Source organism: Drosophila gunungcola (assembly GCF_025200985.1).
Source record: "Drosophila gunungcola strain Sukarami chromosome 3L unlocalized genomic scaffold, Dgunungcola_SK_2 000009F, whole genome shotgun sequence".
In the NCBI taxonomy this organism is placed as follows: domain Eukaryota; kingdom Metazoa; phylum Arthropoda; class Insecta; order Diptera; family Drosophilidae; genus Drosophila; species Drosophila gunungcola.
In genome coordinates, this window is record NW_026453181.1 from 2,427,229 (window position 1) to 2,448,386 (window position 21,158).

At 37.7% G+C, this 21,158-nt stretch overlaps 3 protein-coding genes across 3 annotated transcripts; 2 read left to right on the forward strand and 1 right to left on the reverse strand.

Annotated features, from left to right (window-relative positions):
• The first annotated feature begins 338 nt into the window (after positions 1-338).
• LOC128259762 (U4/U6 small nuclear ribonucleoprotein Prp31) lies at positions 339-2,427 on the forward strand. Its single transcript, XM_052992316.1, has 4 exons — positions 339-532; positions 587-1,038; positions 1,104-1,722; positions 1,789-2,427. Exons 1-4 carry the CDS (start codon positions 434-436, stop codon positions 2,122-2,124), a joined length of 1,506 nt encoding a protein of 501 aa, XP_052848276.1. The 5' UTR covers positions 339-433; the 3' UTR covers positions 2,125-2,427.
• Positions 2,143-5,506, reverse strand: LOC128259763 (endoplasmic reticulum-Golgi intermediate compartment protein 3). The gene is given in 6 exon segments (XM_052992317.1): positions 2,143-2,272; positions 2,274-2,382; positions 2,446-2,644; positions 3,796-4,133; positions 4,872-5,223; positions 5,292-5,506. Coding segments are annotated over 6 exon segments (1,113 nt in total). The 5' UTR covers positions 5,380-5,506; the 3' UTR covers positions 2,143-2,245.
• Positions 3,138-3,769, forward strand: LOC128259764 (reactive oxygen species modulator 1). The gene is made up of 2 exons (XM_052992318.1): positions 3,138-3,426; positions 3,557-3,769. The coding sequence occupies exons 1-2, from the start codon at positions 3,296-3,298 to the stop codon at positions 3,663-3,665; spliced, it is 240 nt and encodes a 79-aa protein (XP_052848278.1). The 5' UTR covers positions 3,138-3,295; the 3' UTR covers positions 3,666-3,769.
• Positions 5,507-21,158: the final 15,652 nt, after the last annotated feature.

Below are 21,158 nucleotides of genomic sequence, written 5' to 3' on the forward strand. Positions count from 1 at the left end.
TCTTTCCGTTTACCAATGTCAAAATTGACTATAGTTTGACGTTGTTGTCCATTTAATTGGCGGCAAAATTGCCTTACAAGTTATCTTTTTCTTCTCTTAAGGTTTCTTCAACTGTTTTTACGACTACGTTTTTAAGCGGCAGACCGGTTAAGTACAATCGTTATAAAGCTATACAAAACAAGGTTTAATTATATTTATTTAACATAGTTTAACATTCATTAAAATTTTTTTTACTTCGATTTTGAGGTTATTTTCAATCCTGAGCCTCTATTATTGTGAACATAGCCGTAATTTTCCTACGTTTTTAGTACTTTTTGTGTACATCTTCTGGTATATTTAAGCGGTCAAGTTAAGGTCATACTAATCTCAGCACGCATGAAAATAAAAAAAAAGTTGAACCAGTTCTAGTAAATAAACTTGAAAATAACTAATAATGTCGCTGGCAGACGAACTTTTAGCCGATCTCGAGGAAGACAACGACAATGAGCTGGAGGAGGAGGATGCGGAGATGGCCAGTGCCGAGGATGAAAGCGTAGGTCACCAAAATTAGGTGATATTTCGCCATCTAAAGATTTCCCTTCCACAGTTGCTGGCGGAGAAGTTGGCCAAGCCGGCTCCCAATCTGATGGACGTGGATGTTACCGTGCAGTCGGTGCGGGAGTTGTGCAAGCTGCGCGACTCGGAGCGCCTGAGGAATACCCTACAGCAGATCGAGCACTACGCAAGTCGTCAGAGGACCGCAGCCGAGATGCTGGGATCCGTGGAATCCGATCCAGAGTACTGCCTCATTGTGGATGCAAATGCCATTGCCGTGGACATCGACAACGAGATCTCTATTGTGCACAAGTTTACCAAGGAGAAGTACCAGAAAAGATTCCCAGAGCTGGACTCCTTGATCGTTGGTGAAATAGAGTACTTGCTGGCGGTCAAAGAGCTGGGCAATGACTTGGAACAGGTGAAAAACAACGAGAAGCTGCAGGCTATCCTTACACAGGCCACCATTATGATTGTATCCGTCACGGCATCAACCACGCAAGGGTAAGTTCTTATCCCTTAAAACCTTAAATCCATAAAATCTTTAAATAAATCTTATTCCTTCGTAGCACCATGTTAACGCCTGCAGAAAAGGCCAAGATCGACGAGGCCTGCGAGATGGCCATCGAGCTTAACAACTTCAAGTCCAAGATATACGAATATGTAGAAAGCCGCATGACTTTCATAGCTCCCAATCTTTCCATGATTGTTGGAGCTTCTACAGCTGCGAAACTCTTAGGCATCGCCGGCGGTCTTTCAAAGCTTTCCAAAATGCCCGCCTGTAATGTTCAGGTCTTGGGTTCACAGAAGAAAACCCTTTCGGGCTTCTCGCAGACTCAGATGTTGCCACACACTGGCTACGTTTACTATTCACAGATTGTCCAGGATACAGCACCAGATTTGCGTCGCAAGGCAGCTCGTTTGGTGGCCGCCAAATCAGTGTTAGCTGCTCGCGTGGATGCCTGCCATGAGAGTGTCCACGGGGAGATCGGCCTGCGATTCAAGGAGGATGTGGAGAAGAAGCTGGACAAGTTGCAGGAGCCGCCGCCAGTGAAATTTATCAAGCCGTTGCCAAAACCCATTGAGGGTAGCAAGAAAAAGCGAGGCGGCAAACGCGTGCGCAAGATGAAGGAGCGATATGCGCTCACAGAGTTCCGCAAGCAGGCGAACCGCATGAACTTCGGAGATGTAAGTGGCAATTTACACATAGAATTGTTTACCATCTTATTCGTAATTATTCCGCTTCGTTTTTAGATCGAGGAAGATGCCTACCAAGGAGACTTGGGTTACTCCCGTGGAACAATCGGTAAGACAGGCACCGGGCGCATCCGTTTGCCCCAGGTGGATGAGAAGACCAAGGTGCGTATCAGTAAGACGCTGCACAAGAACCTGCAAAAGCAGCAAGTGTACGGCGGAAACACCACAGTCAAGCGGCAAATCTCCGGAACAGCATCCAGTGTGGCCTTTACGCCACTGCAGGGCCTGGAGATTGTGAATCCCCAGGCGGCGGAGCGTTCGCAGACAGAAGCCAATGCCAAATACTTTTCAAATACCTCGGGATTCCTATCCGTGGGTCAGCGAACAACTTAAAGCAGGAGTAATCTATCATTTTCTATAAAATTAAGCACTTTTATTTGGAGATTTGTCGAATGTTAAATGAGATAGGCGTAGTATAGCTGCAATGAAGCTGCACAAGAGATTTAAATTGTTGTTAGCTGAGCTTGCCCACCTCCAGCTTTGCGCTGAATGGCCTCCCAGGAGTTGTTCAGTAGCACGGCCAGAATGCCGGCCACCGTGAAGACGCCTCCGATGATGGAACAGCAATTCGTGGCGAAGTGGCCAAAGGAGCTGAGGGTACAAAATAAATCCAATAAAAATCGTAATTAAATATAAGCCCTCCGTTTTACTGACTTGTGCTTCTCCGCATATTTCACCATCAGCGGTGAGAGTTCGTAGCTGAAGAATATGCCCGGCATTCCTCGCTCGCGATCCGAAAGGTCCTTGCGGTATCGCGTCACCGAGAACTGATTCGTGTATATGGGCTCGCTGCCTCGCATATATAACGTAGGTACAATTTTTAGATAATAGTTAAACATTTCACTTTTAGTCTCTGCAAAGAATAAAGATCAAATATTACTTTTACTTTCAAATATTATATATTATATATTTGCCCTTTAACAAGGATTTAGTATAAAAAGCCTAAGAATTAGAAATAACACATTTTTTTGTTTCTTATTTGTAAATACGTTTTTAAGCCTTACTTATTTGCCGCGTATATTAGATAAGTTTACATATTGAAACTTTTTTAAATGCAATTTAGGGTGATTTTTCTTCAAGAAAACTAAATAAAAATTGTTATATTTTGTGTTTGCGGAAATATATTAATACATTTTAAATTGATTGAAAATCCATAGAAAAAGGTTTTAAAAAGTTCAGTTCCTCTACATCAGAAAATGTTTAAGCAGCTCAATTTTTACACTAACCGCTCTTTGCTAGCGCCCTCTATCCTGTATGCGTAGTACCACCGACAGAAAAACAACATGGCAACCTTTTGCCGCATTTGACAGCTCACGCACACTACATCATTCTCACATTCACGAACTGCCTGACGAACTGAACCGAAATAAATCTATTTCCTGAAATAAACGGACCTTTGAGCACTAACCGGCACATTCAGACGTGATTTGGAGCAGCGAAGCGTGCTACCTGGCAGGACCCACTTGTAAAACAGGAGAACGGGAGGAACCAAGCACTTTGCGGCATGCCACTGCCCACGAGCTCATTTTCCCAACAGGGACCCACATGCTTTGATAAGATGAAGACGGGCTTCATCATCGGATTCTGTGTGGGAATGGCCAGCGGAGCGGTGTTCGGGGGATTCTCGGCACTCAGGTGGGTTGGACTTTGCACTAGGACGGTCTATTTAGCACTCCGCCAGCGGAGTGACGCAAGTAGAGACCGGGAATTATGTAATTACACCGGCTATTGACTAACTAATGAAGCATATCGAATCTCCCCCCAGATACGGACTACGTGGTCGGGAGCTGATCAACAATGTGGGCAAGACCATGGTCCAGGGCGGCGGAACCTTCGGGACTTTCATGGCCATCGGCACCGGGATTCGCTGCTGATCCCGCTGGCATTTGACTAGAGTTACTAAAAACCAAACCTTAAGACCCACTCCAATTTTGTTTAAATTACGTTAAGTTATTGCAATAGAGATGTTAAAGAGATACGAGTTGGGCTTTGTTTGCTACTCACCCGTCACGTCCACTCGCAGTCCATCCAGAGGATGCGTCTTGGCAAACTCAATCTTCTCGCCAAAGGACAGGTGATTGATTGTGTGCGACAGCTTCACATTGCTGAACTGGAAGTCGTGGATGTGAAACTGGCGGATGGAGAAGCTCTTGCCGGGCGCAAAGTGGAAGCTGCCGGCCATGCGGTTCACTTCCAGGTGGCCCTGGATGCGACAGCCCTCCTTGAAGGCGTCCTCGTCGGTGCGCTTGTACTTGCCCTTGCACTGCTCTATTTTGTCCACTTGGACGTTCCACTTCCGCAATCGGTAGGCATCGAGCACCTCCTCGCATGTGTTGCAGCAGCTGTAAGGAAAGGATATTGGTGAACCAGTGAACCAGATCTAGAGTCTAATACTGCCATGCATAATATTAATTTTCTTCCATAAAATTAGTTGTCTTGGTATCTCACTATGCTAGCTTGAGATTCGAAAAATTTGAAAACAACTGTCAGGTTTAGTTAGTAACTCAGACATAAGTATTCTAGGTCATGTTCCTTCAGATAATTAAAAAAAACTATTATTTGCTTTATGAGGTGAGCTGAAATTTACTTCTAATCACTTGATCTTTGAATCAGTGATTAAGCTAATTCAAAAAGCTTATAATGCATGTTATAAGCTCGAATTATGGGCAAAATTAAGTAAAGATTTCTAGTGAAAACAAGTTTAATTTGAATAGTTTGAGCCTTAAGTCTTAATAGGCATTTATAACAATCCAAATTCAAAACTAGCTTATAAATTTAAACTTAATCGAATCTTTTATTATTAATAAAGGAATTTGAGTTGTAAGATGGTTTAAGTTTGAAAAATATGTTTAAAATTTACAAATAATCAAACTAGTTCTCCCTGTATGTGTGAATATTACGTACTAGTCAGTATTTTATGCATGCTTAATATATTAGTGTATATTGCTGGATTCTAATGGGTGTGATAGACTGCGTAATAGATAAAGTTTAAAGTTTAACTACTGAAAGCCCTACTGAGAAAGTTTAAGTTATTTTGACTATTTAAGAGTAGTGGGATTAAGACCAAATCCTCCGCTTACTGGGTGCCATTGTGCTCCGCTCCGTAGCAACTGCCGCAGGTGACGTTCTTGTTGGGCGGGGAGACGGCCACAATCTCCTTAATGGGCGTCTCCTTGAGGGGCTCCCCCTTGAGATCCAGCCGATGCTTGAAGACGTCGTGGTCGACCCTTAAGTGGGTGTCTCCCGACGAGTCCATCGCATCCAGAGAGATGTAGTTGCAGGCTAAATTGTGCATGGTCACATCCAGATTGATTCGCAATTTTTGACCCCTCGTCGTGTCCACAAAAAGTTCCTCATTGAGGTTGGGCCGCATGTAGTTTAGGAATTCCAGGAAGATCAGCAGACTGATAATGCTTGTGCTGATGATTGTAACTGAAAATCAGGGAAAAGCCGGTTGTTTGGTTTCTTATCGCGATAATTTGTTTTACACCTGCACCCACCTGCAGCGCCGCCCACTGTGCGCACGCTGAAATCGTCCAAGGTGCGCGGATAGGCGTCTAAGCGACGCAGCACGTCGGCAAACTTCATTTTGTTCACAAATAACACACGAAAAACACAGAATTTAAACGTAAACAAAAAATTACATTTTTCGCGGAGCAGGTGACGTGTTTCAATTGGCGTTGCCAGACAGTCGCAACGGCCTGGCCAATCATATGTTTATTGTAGTTCGGTACTTTCGATTAATGACAATCGTCATCGAACTAATAACTTACATCGCAGATAATTTACTTTACTTCTTAGTCTTTACTTTTTAAACAGTCAAATTTTTTCGTTTCTTTTAAAGTAGCTTTCTTACAATTTAAGTTAACTTTTATGAACTCATATTAAGTAATTCGCTTGCAACGCTATCATATTAATATTAAAACACCAAATGGGCAATGAAAATTACAATTGAAATGTTGTTTACAAAATATGTAGATATTACATGTATAATACGTGATGTTCAAATACACAATCAAAGCAAGACATACATTTTGAAGAAAATTAAAAAATTTAATTGCGCTTTAGTACTGTCTGTAGTTTATTTTTAAGACACACTTATAAAAATTAAACTTTCAGTAATTTTTGGGTGTAGATGAAAAGTATATTTTATTTTTTTTTTAATTCCTCGTGGTTAAAAAAATGTTTTTTTTTTGTATAACCATTGGAAAGCTGATATTGCTAATTTATTAAAACGAAAAGCTCAAAATAAAGTTTATATAGTTATTTTGGAACAAAATAATGTAATTACAATTAGGTTTAAAAATAAAGTAAATATTTAGAGTTATTTGATAATTTGCACTATACACAAAGAATTAAGGCACATTTTTTTTGCAATTGGCTAGCAGAGTAGCGTTTCTTCTTTTTTTCTTTATTATTCAAATAATTTGTTATTTTTGGGGTGGAATTTGAATATTAGAATGTTAGTAAGTGTAGTATAAACTTTACTCATTTATTACTGTGTCAGAAAGGGAAGGTTGAAGCGTGTTATTAAATAATTTAAACTAAAAAATAGAAAACCAAAATGAATCCGTGTATATATATACATAAGTATGTCTTTATTTAAAAGGTTTACTTATTCAAGCAATCGTGTAGGATGTAGAATGTCTTATTAACTTTTTAGTGAAGACAGAGTCCATTAGTTTCCTTTTGCATAGAAGTCCCTTCTAAAATGCTCCATTATGGCAACTGTAATTATGCAAAATATGCTTAGATTTAGTTATTTTTTATTTAGTTTTTTCTCTTTGTATACCTGGAGTTACGATCGCGAAAAAAACAAAAAACTGGAATGCTCATCCAAACACCCCTTAATGAAATCGATAATTTTAACCGCTCTTTAAATGATTACAAGAACGGATTCGGTAACGTAAGCGGATTTTGCATTAGTTTGGAGAAACTACACCAGCTGACTAAGGAACAATGGTGCCTACTTTAGCACAACTGTGCCTCAATCATCAGGTATAATTACTCCAGACCATTGAAAAAGTTTCCACGTATGTTTCCAAAACCGTCCTTGAAATCATTTAGGGTTCGGTTAAAACTTTCGATTCCATTAAAGCGTGACTGAGTCAGCATCCCATGTGTATTCATCGCCAGGATCGGTTTATCATGATTTATTTCTTATACATCTTATCTTATACATCTTATTCCTTGGTTTTGAAAGTTTATTCGTCGGAGCTTCGTGTTCTTTTTTTAAATTTTTTATATCGCATCGGGTTTTTCATTGATTTTTTAACATCCGACTTCTGTGCTTGAACGCGTGCTGTGTTTTGACGTCAAATGTGAACTAAAGTAATTTCAATTATTGCGAACATATAATCAACTCACTTCTAAAATTCTGGACATGTATTGGTAGATAGTGTTTTTATTACACACACAATTTCTAGCTAAAGTTCAAGAACTTTGCTCTCATTTTAATACTTGTTCTCGTAGAATAAAAGGGTATATTGTATTCGTTGAAAAGTATGTAACAGGTACAAGGAAGCGTTTTCGACCCTATAAAGTATATACATTCTTGATGAGGATTAACACCCAAAAAAACTGAAAGTTTATTTTTATTTAATGTGTCTTAAAAATAAAATACAGACAGTATTAAAGTACTAGTATTAATTTAAGTCTAAATAAAATAACCCAAATACTTTGTTGTTTAATTTTTTTACGGAAGAGTCTTAAAATATAATCTTAGGCCCTTATTTTAAACTGCATAAATTTTATTTTGATAGTTTCGTTGTATTAATAAATTATTCTTGTTATTGAAAAATTTGTTGTTCATACCAACGGAAATGACAGAAACTTAAAAATTAATAAAAAACCTATCTGCAATATGATCTGAAAATATTAATTTACAGACATTGTTTGTGCACCAAAAAATAAATGTTTTCATTCTACATTCTACACGATTGCTTGAATAAGTAAACCTTTTAAATTTTGTAGTAAAAACAAAATTTGCAGGCCTTTGAAAATGTTGTAAAGTATTGACTATGAATTTTCTTGAATAAATTTTTGTTAAACTTTATATTTTATTTATTTGCCCACGAATTTAAAACAAACCTTTCATTCAAGAAATTTTTTGGTTTTCCCCTTCATTAGCTTTAGCTTTTCCCCTTTGATTACGTATACGTCGCGTTGGCCCGGCGATAATTAGGGCCTCCGTCTGGCCACCCTTGCCAATGGCCACGAATAATGTTTAATAGTGTTGTCATGTCTTGGGGCTGTGGTTGCGCATACATTAGGCGAAGCCAACCCACCAGCGGCACCGCCACCCTTAACCCGCCACCTTAACCCACTGCTGCTGCTGCTGCTGCTGCTGTGGACCACAGGCGACCGCGTCTAATTTTATAATACATGTTAAACAGATGAAAGGTTAATTGAAAGGAACCACAAGTTTCGACAGCCCACGCAGCCAATGCTTAGCTTTCAGGGGTTGTGGCTCCCTCCACGCCACTCAACCCATGCAAAAGCAAGAATAATAGGAGACCGTGGGTTATCCCAGGGGATTTTGGTTAGAGTTAAAAGTTTTCGCTTAAATATAAATCAGCAAATGGCTTGCCGCTTGACTGATTGAAGCCAAAAACGCGAGGATAGGGTCCATGAACCCAAAACCTATGCACGGTCACAAATAATTGTATGTATGTAGGTGTAGAACATACCGCGACTTTGTGTAATTACCAATTAAGCTCAAGTCCCCAAAGCTGTCTCATTTTCCTTAGCACTCTCTACTTTCCTTTGTTTCCCTTCTGCCGGCTTGACCTTTTTTCGCAATTACCTGAACGAGAAATCTGTAAAATCAGGCAAGGCAGCAGATGACAAAGATTAGCGAGCGGTAATTTTACACTTTTTTTACTTTCTAAATTGGAGTAAATGGATTGGGAAGGGTATGAGATGAAGTACCTAGGGATATAGGATAAGAAAATACAAGGCTAAGGGTAAAATTTTAGCTATTTGTATATAAATTAAACAGTTTCGTTTAAATTAATTAATATTGTTGAAAACTTAAATCAATGTGTTAAAACTTTTGAAAGAATAGTTTTAATAAGGCCATTTTAAGTTATTCAATTGGTTGTTAATATAATATTGATTATACATTTATTTAACTTGCCCTTTTTAGATCTTTTTCTTAAATGTGTCAAACATATTTTTCCCTTGGCTTCACAGTATAATAAGTTCATAGCCCTTTCTGAAGCACACACCCCCTTATATTAGCCCAACTTATAGCCATAGGGCATTCGGGTTTTTGCCATGGCCATTTCCCTCGACCACGCCCACCGACCGCCCTCTCTTATCTTTCGCTAATTTGCATTTCTAACCATTTCGCTCTAGCCAATTCGCGTCATTTCTTATTTGAAACAATGAGCCCAACAGCAGCCAGAACAAATAGCGGAGAAGGAGTCATTGTGCTCCGGCTTTGCAGGCAATAAAAGACTCCGGAGACAAAAGAGCCGTGGAAAGAAAGAGAGAGAGCGTGTCAAGAAACTTGGGCCCGGACGGAGAAGGAGAAAGAAGGCAAGCCAGAAAAGAAGTTGGCGTAAAGCAGCTTAAACAATCAGGACTGCCTAATGGATATTGACACTTTAATGCCCTGGCCACCGACTCAGGCTCTGATTCTGATTTCGAATCCGCACTGACAAAAAAAAAACGATGATTTATAAAACAACAAAGTAGTCCAATTAAAGACACGAAAAAAGACTATATGTGTAAAAATAATTCCACAGACACATTGACCCGAATTCATATTCCTAAGGTCAAAGCATTACCATTATTCATTTTTATCTGTTTAACAATAATTCGAAAATATTAGTGAATTTCAGCAATAAGTCAACAATTATCTTTATTTAAGCATAATTCATGCTTTTCAATGCTTTTAGTTTGAAGATTCATTAAGCTTTATAAATAGTCAGATTCTAGGGATACATTGATGTTCTTAACAAAATGATGGAACAGCATTGTTATTTATTGCAGAATAACACCAAATTGATAAAAGCTATAAACTTAGAGAAAAAAAATTCGATGAGGAAACATTAAACATATATTTTTGTTCGTGGTTTTTAGAATCAAAGAAGAGTAAACAAATATATATTGTATACCCACAAAAAAAATCAATTTCAGTTTAATGAATAAAACTTTACTTTATTAAATAAATTTGTACATATTTACTTTATGGCATAAAAATTACTTAATACCACTTAAGGTAAATGATCGAAAAGTAATATTAATACCTTTATAATATCCTTTAATCCTTTAATATTAAAAAAAAATTTTTAACGATGTTTGTATGCAAAATGTAGGACTGAATTGTATCAAACATTTTTGGTTTGTGTAGGGTGCAAATTGGTAAAGGCAGTATCCATCCGTGCAGATGTCCTGGTCTAATTCGGTTCGGTTTTCAGCTTTCCATGGCACATACATTTTTTTTTAGCTGGGCCGCATTCTTTGCTTTAAACAAAATTGCAGTGCCGAAATTAATTATAGAGCCGCCGCACCCGGGTTATATTTAATTAAACGTGGACATTTTAAACTCGGAACAACTGAACCAATGAACCACTGAACCACCCAAGAACGTGGAACCAAAAAGGCGTAATTAATTAGTAGAGACGTGCCAAATAATTGCGGCAGAAGTAACTTTTTCCTTTTTTGGGGCGACTCCTCTATTATTTCGCTGGTCAAGGAATGTTTCAATTACGTGTATTGCTGATGGGCGATGGGGTTTTCGGGGTGGTTTTTGCAGCAGGACTAAACTTTTCGCCAACGGGCCAGGTGGAAATTAATTAAATTAGCAGGCGTCATTATGGAAAAGTGTCGCGCAAGGACTTGAAATTTATTCGTGCCTTTGCCGGTTTCCTGTCACTCAACATAAACCCAAACCTAAACCATCACCCACACTCCCAAAAACCCCCCAGAAAATTGCCAAAATGTGCACCGAAAATTCGCATACATAACCTCGACATCCGCTGGCTAAAACCGAAAACGTCATTTCCGACAAATTAGTCCAGTCAACTGTGCCACGATATATTGTGCTGCGTAATGTGTGAGCGAATTCCTGCCTTTATGTCGTATGTGTGTTTCAGTGAACGATTTCAAATCGCTGGCCACGTTTTAAGCATATTTCCTGGTTAGAATGTCAAATCCTTTTTGGTCTGGCCCATTTGCGGACCAAATTTTCGAAAGCAATTCGAAACTAACCACTTCCCATTACCCCTTTGCAATAATTCGATTGCATTATCATTTATGAACATCCATAATGATTTCTTCTGCTCGTTACTTCTAATTGTCGCGCCAATTAATTGCATTTGCAATGTGTTATAATTAGGGACGTATTATGGAACAGGGCTGACCCTTAATCGATAGTCTTAAATCGCAATGAAGGGTGTGAGCAAATTTAAAATGTAAATGCCAAATGATTGTAATAAATTTGTATACTCTTTTGATAGCTTACCTATCTTTCTTTGATTAAAAAAATAATTAGGTATAATACACAACTTGAACGGTAAATAGAATTAAGACCAACTTTAATTTTATTCATCAGATTTATAATTGAATGGATACAAAATGTAAATAATAAAAAAAAACAAGTATACTTCTGTTTTAAACAAGTTTTTATTAAAAACAATTTAAAAGTCTAATTTTCTGGATTTACTTTAGTGGCAAATATTATGTTTTTTAGCATTGAAAACACATGTCATAGGCAATATTAATACAGAAACATATTTTATATGTTTGAAAAAGTGTGCAATTTCATATTATTTTTTTATCACTTTGTTTTTATGATTTTAATTAATTTTTTTGGAATGAACCGATTTTTATGAAATAATTGAAACTCATTTGTGGTGCGAAAAAATGCGTAACTTTTGCATATTGGAAATACTTTTTAAGCCCATCTGGAAATCGGTTTTGTTCAATCCTTTCATAGCACACAATACTTTTTGCACTTTAGCCATTTTGTGGGCTGGACCGCGACAATGGGCTCTTTATGCAGACGCTGCCGGGGTGAGAAATAGATGAATGGGCGCCAACCTTTAACCCCTTTTGTGTGGGCGTCCATTCGCCATTTCGCCTATTTTTGTTTATTTTCTGGGTGAAAATTTGTATTCCTTTTTTTCGCGTACTCGCGGGTCACGTCAACAGAAGTGCATACTTTTGTTGTCGCTGGCTGCTGCCGACCAGCAACATGAAAAATTATTTACATAAATATCCGCGCTGTCAATTGTGTGTTGTGGCATGTAAAGTGACAGTAGCAGCGCAAAATGGCGTCTCTGCCGCTGCCGCTGCTGCTGCCTCTGCCACGGCCTCTGCCGACGTCGTACGTGACTGCACATTTTTTTCGCCACTCGCCGCCCAAAAATGTGGGCGTGGCTATCAAATGCAAATGCATTGTGCATGCCGCTGCACGGAAAAAAATTTCACTTTGCATTTTGCTTATATTTTTCGGCTTGGTAAATTTAACTACAATTTTTTCGAAATCTACCAACAGAAGTTTTGATTATTATTTATGTTTATTAACTATTAAAGCTTACAGTATGGTCCAGAAGTTTTACCAAATCAGACTGCACTTTGAAACAATTCACTCGAATTCGCATTGGTTTCCGGTTCCGGTTTTTAAAATTCGAGTAACTTTCTTGATTCGATTTCATTTTGATTAAAGCTTTATGCCCTTGGTCCTTTACTATGCAATTTCTTTGAATGAATGATTGAGGACTCTAATTAGTCAGAAATTTCTGAAGACTTGAATTTGATTACTTAATTTCACTTAAGTAAAATATTACACTTGAATCTATTTTTCCATTAAAAAGTAAATAAAGAAATAAATAAGGTATATAGACAGACTTCCAGTTATTATGCAAAAAAACCAGGATAAACATATCCCAAGTAACTTTTAACTTAACATATACTCTCAGTTTTTTTTCTAAGCATTATTATTAATTATTAATTTAGTTAATTAAGTTAAAATTTTTTCCCTATGTGTATTTAAGTAACAGGGCGGGCGAAATGCAGTGCGGTTCGAAGGGGTATGCGGTGTGTCAGTGGCGGTCAGACGTCAACGTTATGGCTGCCAAAGTTTTCAATTTTCCACTTAATTGCTTTCAATTAAGCAAAGAGTCCTCTTTAGTCCCCCACACGAACTCAACTCAACTCAACTCGACTCAACTCGACTCGACCCGACTCCTCGACTCAAGCGCGACCCCACTGCCTATATGTTCGCAAATGTCCGTGTGCGTCTCGTTATGTCCGTTCAATTAAATTACACACTAAAGCGCTGCGCTGCATCCAAGTCCTGAAAGTCCTGCCTGTCCGTCAGCCCAGTCAGTCCATTCAGTTCGTGTCACAACTCTGGAAGGGACCTCGCCGCATTGTTATCATTGTCAAGAAGCTGCAGCTTCGGCCTCTGCTGCGTTTGCTGCAAAATCTTTTTCGTGCGGAATACAGTGGGTCTAAAATGTATGTTCCCTAATTACGCAAACGCTTGCCAGAAGTATTATTTCAATTTTTTTACAGTAAACCAAACAAAATAACGGACCACAAAATTATTTATGCTCTGAAAAATAAAAAACGTTTTATTTATTAAAATAATTAGGCCAACTTCCAGTGCTTGACTTAATAATCGAGTCGGCCGAGCACTATTTTATTTCAAACTTTAAAATCAACATATTAAGGAACAGCCGGTCAGACCGACATGGAACGACTCTCTTAGTAATGCTGATCAAGAATATATATTTAATTTATTGAGTCTGACTGAAATTATAATACCATTTGCAAGGGTATTGAACCTGACCGTCTGTCCGTCCGTCTAAAAATATATCCGTCAGTTTCTACGCAAACTAGTCACACAGCTATATGCATACGTCTATTACTAAAGCTGTCTTGCTATTTTCGGTTAAATAGAAGTTGAAACGAGCCGGATCGGACGATTAAATTATATAGCTGCCATAAAAAAAATCGGAACAAAAAAAAAAGGTTTTAACTTTAAATTTTATGTTAGTTTTTCCATGTATAGTAATGGTTTTTTATTTAAGAATTACGGTTTAAATTTGATTAAAATCGGATGACTATATCGGGCAAACGGAATATTAAACAAAATAAATGAAAAAAATTCTTTCATTTTTAATATTCAATTGTTTTTTTTTCTTCTTTTGTAGATAGTAAAAAATTTAATAATTTAGAACTACGTTTATATTTTAATTAAATCGGAAAATCTATACGACACGCTGCCATAGAAACGATCGAATCGAATAATATTGCTAAAAATCATCATAGCAACAATTTTTTTAGACATACACCCAACAGCTTCAAGGGTATATAAACGTCGGCTTGCCGAAGTTTGCTTCCTTTTTTTTATTATTATTTTTTATCCTATTAATAATTTATAAATAATCAATGAGCACAAAAGTCTTTAATTTTTTTACTTTTTCAATTTCCAATTTTTTTTACTTTGAAACGCTAATGTTAATTTTATTTGATCTTAGCACTTCAGTAGTGCGTGACCGAATTGGGAGGTCTATTTATCTGTAAAAACTCTCGCAATTAGTTGTCTTTTGATCGACATACAAATCATAGAATAAACATTTAAATGAAGCAAAGCAACGTCGGTTAATTTTCCCTCAACCAAATCGTTTGTTGACCTGCCCAATCCACTGTGCACCCGCACAGTTCGGCTTCTGCGAGTTTGTTGTTTGCCGTTTGTTTGTTTGTTTGTTGCTGGTTGCTGGCCGGGGATGCGTTGCTGCGTTGTTTTTGACAGTAAGCGGGGCTTGTGGGCGCCTTGGTTGTTGCACTTGCACCGGCGGAGCGCGGGGCCATAGGTCACCGGAGAGCAAGCGAGATGCGAGGCAAACAAATGAACAAATAAACAAACAGGACCACGTTAACCCTCTCCAAAAGAGGACGACTACCAAGTCCCAGTTCCTTTGTGCCGGCCTTCTCCCATTGCACAATATTCAAAGGAGCGTGCAATGCGACTGTCTGCATTCCCCAGTGCCCCCTCTTTTTTCCAAGTGTTCAGGGGCGGTCAACATAATTGTTTTGCAAAGGGCTATCTTCAAATTGTTATCTTTATATATTGATCTTAGATCTTTTGGAATTCCTTATCCTTTTTTCAAAGCATATTTTGTTACTCACAGAAGCTATTTCTTTTAAGAGAGTTTTTTTTTTTTAATAATATGTATCTTAATTTAATAAATATCCTTTTAAGCCAAACTACAACTACAAACATTTTAACGATTTTAATTTTAGGCAAATTTTTAAAAAGACCATCAAATATTTGAAACACCCTATTGCAAAAACCCGTTGACTATAAACTACAGAAATCATTTTTTGTTTTGACCAAAAAAAAATGTTGTCTAAAGGTCAAACTACAAAAAAGTGTTGGCGCCTCCTTTTTTTATTTTATTTATTTATTTATTTATTTTTTTTATTTTTTCAAAGCCCACTTATATTGTGTGCGCAACTGTCTGTGAGATGTACTTAACAACAAGTGCTGCATGCGGTTGGCTAATGCCAGAGAAAGTCTAACACTTTGCACCCCACAACTGACCGGAGTGCAGTCAAAAAGTGCCCAAACACAACCCAAGCCACCCCGAAACCACCCAACCCCCACAGTCGCCCACAGTCAGTCACACACACACACACACGCAGGTGGAGATTTCGGCGCCTTTGCAAAGGGGCAAAGGGATATTTTAATTACATTTACGCAAAATTGCAAAATTGAATAAAGCCATGGTCAGGTGGGTTGAAATGTTTGTGTGTGGATTTCGATGGCGATTGCGGTGGAGAGTGAATGGAGGTCGAATCCTTTAAGCTGCAATGTAAACAAGTGAAAAGCATTACTAAGACAGCAGGAAATCTGTTTAAGGTTATTAAACAACCATGACGGTCCCCTGGATGCATTACATTTCGCCCCGCCCCTCATTGTAATTAAGTCCGCCCGGTGAATCCCAGTAAATTGCTCATTTGCTGCCGAGTGGATCAGAGTTTGTAGGATGGATGACCGGAATCTGGTCAAGTGTGGATAAGTCCCGAACAATGAGTCGGTCTCGCCAGAGATTGATTTGAGGGGAATTCAAAAGTAACACTCAGGACTTAAGCCTTGACAAACTCAAGCATTCCCTTTGAAAACAGAGTTTCTGAGATAGTTGAGCATGAGACAGAGTTTCCTGCAACTGATTATATGTTATTATAAACGGATACTTCGTTGATTTGCCATGCAAACTGCATGTGTGATTGAATCAATTAAAATTTCCATTTTGGGTGTTTCTTAAATACTTGAGCGTATGTCAAATATCATAGAGCTACAAATTTATGAATAATCACATAAATTTGCAACATGCAAATAATTGAAATTAAAAAAAAAAATTATTAAGTTTACAATTTATACTTGCATAATATAAAATAATGCATATGAATTAGTAAAGATTTGGCTCTTAATTTAACATTAGTGCAAAGTTGTAACACTCTTATTCCTAATAATTATTTAAAAGCCAATACTTAATAAATAATCTTGTGTAAGAAAAATGTTTGTAGTAAGTAATAGTTGTAAGTCTATGCCTGTTTAAATAAGTTTTATCTCCCACTCAAAGGGAGTGGCGCTACAAATATATATGAAAACATACCGCACTGGGATGTTAATTATAATAAATTAAATTTAATGCAAATACAAAATGGACTCCTTAAATGAATACTTATGGCTAATAAAGTCTGAAATGAAAGGAGCAACCTTTACTTGCAATCTTCTGCTGCAAACTATAAATCCTTTAACAAATTTGATTTCTGCCCATTCCATTCGCTCGCGTAGGTAGGACACATTTCAGCACTTACCGGTGGTCAGAGGGGGTCTTTTGGCCAAAACCCACTTCCCACTTCCCGGGGCCACCTACATGCGGCACAGCAGTTGGCCAGGTCCGCGGAAACCAACTTAAAGCGACATGGAAACCCAACCCAACCTAGTCCAAACAGCAAAAAAAAAAGTTAACTTAACAAATCAAAAATAAAGGATAAGCCTTTTAATAAGCACATTTTTAAGCTAACTGCTTTGTATTTTTTAAAGAAATGTCAAATAATTAGCTTGCATTAAAAAACATATATTAAAATGAGTTTTTAAAAAATGTATAATATAATATTATTTAAATTACTTATGGACTTTACTTTAATCAAACTTATTTATTTGTACACAGTGTTCTGAGTTCAAGATTTATGTACCTTGATCCATTGACTTTGTTTTTTTGAAATTTTTGATAACGTTATGCTTTAGGTAATAAGACGTAAACAATCCGCAGATTCTTATTTTTGTTCAGTAATTAATTTTGTTGATGACTGCATCTTAGATGTTCCATTTTATTGCATACTTTTTTTGGATCAGTGTGGAATAAGAAAACCTCACTGAGGCCGTAAGCCTAATCGAACACGTTTCATATGACTGCGGCGCTAAAGATTACATTTTAATCTCTCTGCATCCCCGTCTCGCTTCCGCCTGGCGTCGCCCCTCTCTTTCTGGCCCTCCTTTCGGCATGGCAACTAATCAATGCACCGTACTTGAATTTAACTTGCTTGTAATTGGGCAGCGATAGAGAGATTCGACCGGCGACGACAGCCAGGCGATAAATGTCCGAAAAATTCTAGCCGCGTACAATGAGCCCCTCTTCTTGGCCCCCCTTTTTTCTTCATCCGCCGTCCTTTTCTCGGTGTGTGTGTGTGTTGTCCGGCGGTGTGAAATTACCGTTTAATGAAAAAAGCTCCAACAGCTTCCCCCCAACGAAAAGGAAAATAAAACACACGCAAAAAGATACAGCCACTACTATTTGTGGCCAGGTGCGTAGTCGGAAAACTTCAACGGGTACAATACAGTGCACATGAAAAAATATGATTTATTTCAAATATCTTTAGAAAATGTCCAATATTTCCTAATTTAAGAGTCAAATTTATTTGTTTGATCTAAAGAACAACTATTTTATAATATATTGTTTTTTTTTTGGCGGAGCTAGTGTTTTGAAACGACAATCAATTTTAAACTTTATAACGTGGATTGCTTTCGAAAGTGGTCAATTTGATCTAAAACTCTAGTGATATCTGTGGCACCCAATTGTATTTCAATTCGTGAAATATGATAAATATTAAATTCATGCTGTGATATTGTTGAGGATTTTAAAGCAATTTTATATCTTAATTCAAACCACAAATACAATTTCGTAAATTAAGTGTAACAATTTTGACTTTATTTTTGAAGTTTGTCTTATTAAGAAATGCTTATTTTATATGTTAACTATTAAGTTTAAATATTTTTAATAAGACGATTTGAGCAATCCAACAAAAACTTTCATGCAGAGATACGATTTAGAACATTTTTTTCTACATTTTCTAAACCAATGTTCCAGCAATTTTTATAATGATGTATAGTTGTTAACAGTAAACATTAATTATAAAAAAAAATAAAAACAAAAAACTAGAGAGCTAAATAGCTATAAATAGCTTATAGGCTGTGAGTTGCCAAGAGTCGCTTGTAATTAAATTGTATTGCTTTTTTTCTCCGCGTGATGTTCACATTCTCCGAAAGCTGGATCTGCCGCCTGGGCCGATAAAGTTATACAACATTCTTGAGGGGGCCGATTTCCCGACGCCCCTGGTCATGATTTGGCCATAGTCGCAGTCACAGTCACAGTCGGAATCAGAATCGGAATCGAAATCACAATCAGAATCGGAGAGCGCGTAGGTAGTTAGATATTTTCTGCTGAAATGCGGGAAATTGCCACCGCTGCAAACTCACATACAAACACAGCACGTGACAAGGTGAAATAAAATGAAAATGAGAAGCCATCAGCGGATGGCCGCAGATGCCCGAGGTTCAGTTCCTCGGTTCGGTTTGCAGTTACAGATACAGATACGGATAGCACTGCGGAAGATACATGACGATACAACATCTTATTAGTTTTTAGTGCGCCGATGTCGGCTGCTAGATGGTTTTAACATCCAACTGAGGTAGCGATGGTGGCGAAATTTGCATACCAGTCGACTGCAGTCGGGCCAATATTCTGCCGGCTACCGTTGACATCCTATTGCATTCCTTGGTGTCACTGACTTTATTGCTTTTGGCCGGAACTTCGGTTGGGCTCTGTCATTACAGACTTTCAACAGTTTAAGGTTTCGGACAAATTACTAATTTACGTTATTTTAAGAAGATTACTTTCGTTATATTGATAAAAACAAAAACTAAAAATTGCTTTATTATTTAATCATTATTACAACTTGTATTGGTAGTTAGCTGCCCCGAATTTTAGATACCCGTCTTTAAACTAACCAATATCAAAATAATAAATATGCTTTTAAAAATAGTTGCGTTTAAAAAAAAATTACATTAATGCTTATAACATTTCAGTGATAAATCGATGTGGAAGACTTGTATATAAGTCGAATGATATTGACGTTGTTATAGTTTCCAAGTACTCGGCGTTCATACGGAAGGACAGAATGACAAAAAGATAGATGAACGGACATGGCTAGATCAACTCAGCAAATTAATATAAACACAAAAGAGAACAAATACCATGTTTTCCCTAAACAGACACTAATACTACCTTAATAAAACCCCAAAGTTAAAGTTTAAGCCTCGCCGTAAAATTTTTTGTAACAAACTCTTTAAATACATGTTTTTTTTTTTAATTTTTAACATCCAGTGCTCAGACGGATGGATCGGATTTGGCCAGACTTTATCCGCAACTCTCCAGATCGTCCACCAACCTTGATTATTCAGACCTCTTAACCGGCTACTGCCACGCTCAATGACAGTTAACCCATTGCAATTGCATTACCGTCACCGCCGGCCAGAAAGAAAACCCTATTAACCTTTGCAACTCCCGATGTTAACTAGAATCGGCGGGGGGTGCTGAAATACTAATATACTGGGTACTGGAACCGGGCACTTCCTCATATCATCCTGCTGCCGCTGCCGCTGTTGCTGTTGCGATTGGTGTTGCTTTTATTGCAGCTGCCTTCGACTGAAACTCCGGTCGCACTTTGCACAATTTACGTGCACATAAATTACCATTAATTAAATATTTCTGCGCTAATGCCGTCCGAGCGGCGAGTGGCCTCCCTTTCACGGTAATCACGCCGACTTTTGGTCATTCCAGGGGACTGGGAAGTGGACTTCTTTAAACCGACAAGTGACACAGACACTGTGATTTGAGGATGCAGTGAGAAGAAATAATTTAGAATGCGATTGAAAATGGATTTCCACAGGAAAAGGAAATAAATATATAGATATTTAAGATAAGATCTTAATTACATACATTTAAACTTGTACCTAATTCAAAAGTTTGCTACCGAATATTGACAACTAATCGAAAAGCAATAATCTTAAAGGACCTTCAGAAATCAAAAATATTTTTAAAGTATGTTATAACATATGCGTTTTAAGTTCATTTGGTTTGCGGCACACTAAAGCTCTTCTGAAATAAAGAACAAACCAAACTCATGACAAACCCAAGGAATATTTTTCTCTCTGCAGAACCTTCCACCAATACAGCTAAGGACGTTCATTAGGCTTAATGTAGCGGAGCAGTCGTATGAAGAGGGTTCCCCCGTCCCTCCCTTTTTGCATATGACAAACGCGCAGGCGCGTGGCCCCAACGAGATTTCAGGCTACCAGCTCCTTGGGGCCTTTAAATTTATGGAATTATGAATAATATCTTAAGAGGGCCCCGAGGGCGGCCACCGGGCACTGAAACTTGAACCGCGAAGTCCGACTGTCCGACTCAAGTCGGCTCCAAGCTGAAGTTGAAGTGGAGGTTGGGTTAGTTCTGCTGGCTGATTGCCCGCGACGGTGACGAATCGATTGATGTCTCGCTATGAGTTATCACGTCGCTTGTCTTCGGCAACTTTTAACAAGGCCTTATCCCTATCCCTTAAGCACACTGAGGGAAATATGTCGTTTGAAGTCAAAAAGGAACTTAGAGATATATGATGGTGTCATTGAGAAAACCGGATTAAATTGTTCTTTAAAATATATTTGGTATTTTGACTTGGCCTATTGTTATTGAGATTTTTGTCAGTAACACATTCTCACATTTACACATTTACTTAATCATTTTTAACACATTTACTTTTTTGGAATTTTTTAAATTATTAATTTAACATATGATCAAAACAAACTTTTGTTTTGATATTTATGGAATCTATTACTATAACATAAAGGCAAAGACTTATTGTAGTAAAGATTTTGCAAATGGTGTCTTGGATTTTAAAAGTACGCATTGAAACTTTTTGAAACACATTGGGTTTCTATAATCAAAGATTTAACTTAAAGATCAATAAAAACAAATAAAATTATTTTTTAATCCATAAAAAAC

Bases quoted from the DNA above. Each gene is read 5' to 3' on its own strand.
- LOC128259764 (XM_052992318.1), top strand. From the start codon at position 3,296: ATGCCACTGCCCACGAGCTCATTTTCCCAACAGGGACCCACATGCTTT. The intron at 3,427-3,556 runs GTGGGTTGGACT...ATCTCCCCCCAG, and splicing joins GGGGGATTCTCGGCACTCAG to ATACGGACTACGTGGTCGGG.
- LOC128259762 (XM_052992316.1), top strand. From the start codon at position 434: ATGTCGCTGGCAGACGAACTTTTAGCCGATCTCGAGGAAGACAACGAC. The intron at 533-586 runs GTAGGTCACCAA...TCCCTTCCACAG, and splicing joins CCAGTGCCGAGGATGAAAGC to TTGCTGGCGGAGAAGTTGGC. The intron at 1,723-1,788 runs GTAAGTGGCAAT...CTTCGTTTTTAG, and splicing joins ACCGCATGAACTTCGGAGAT to ATCGAGGAAGATGCCTACCA.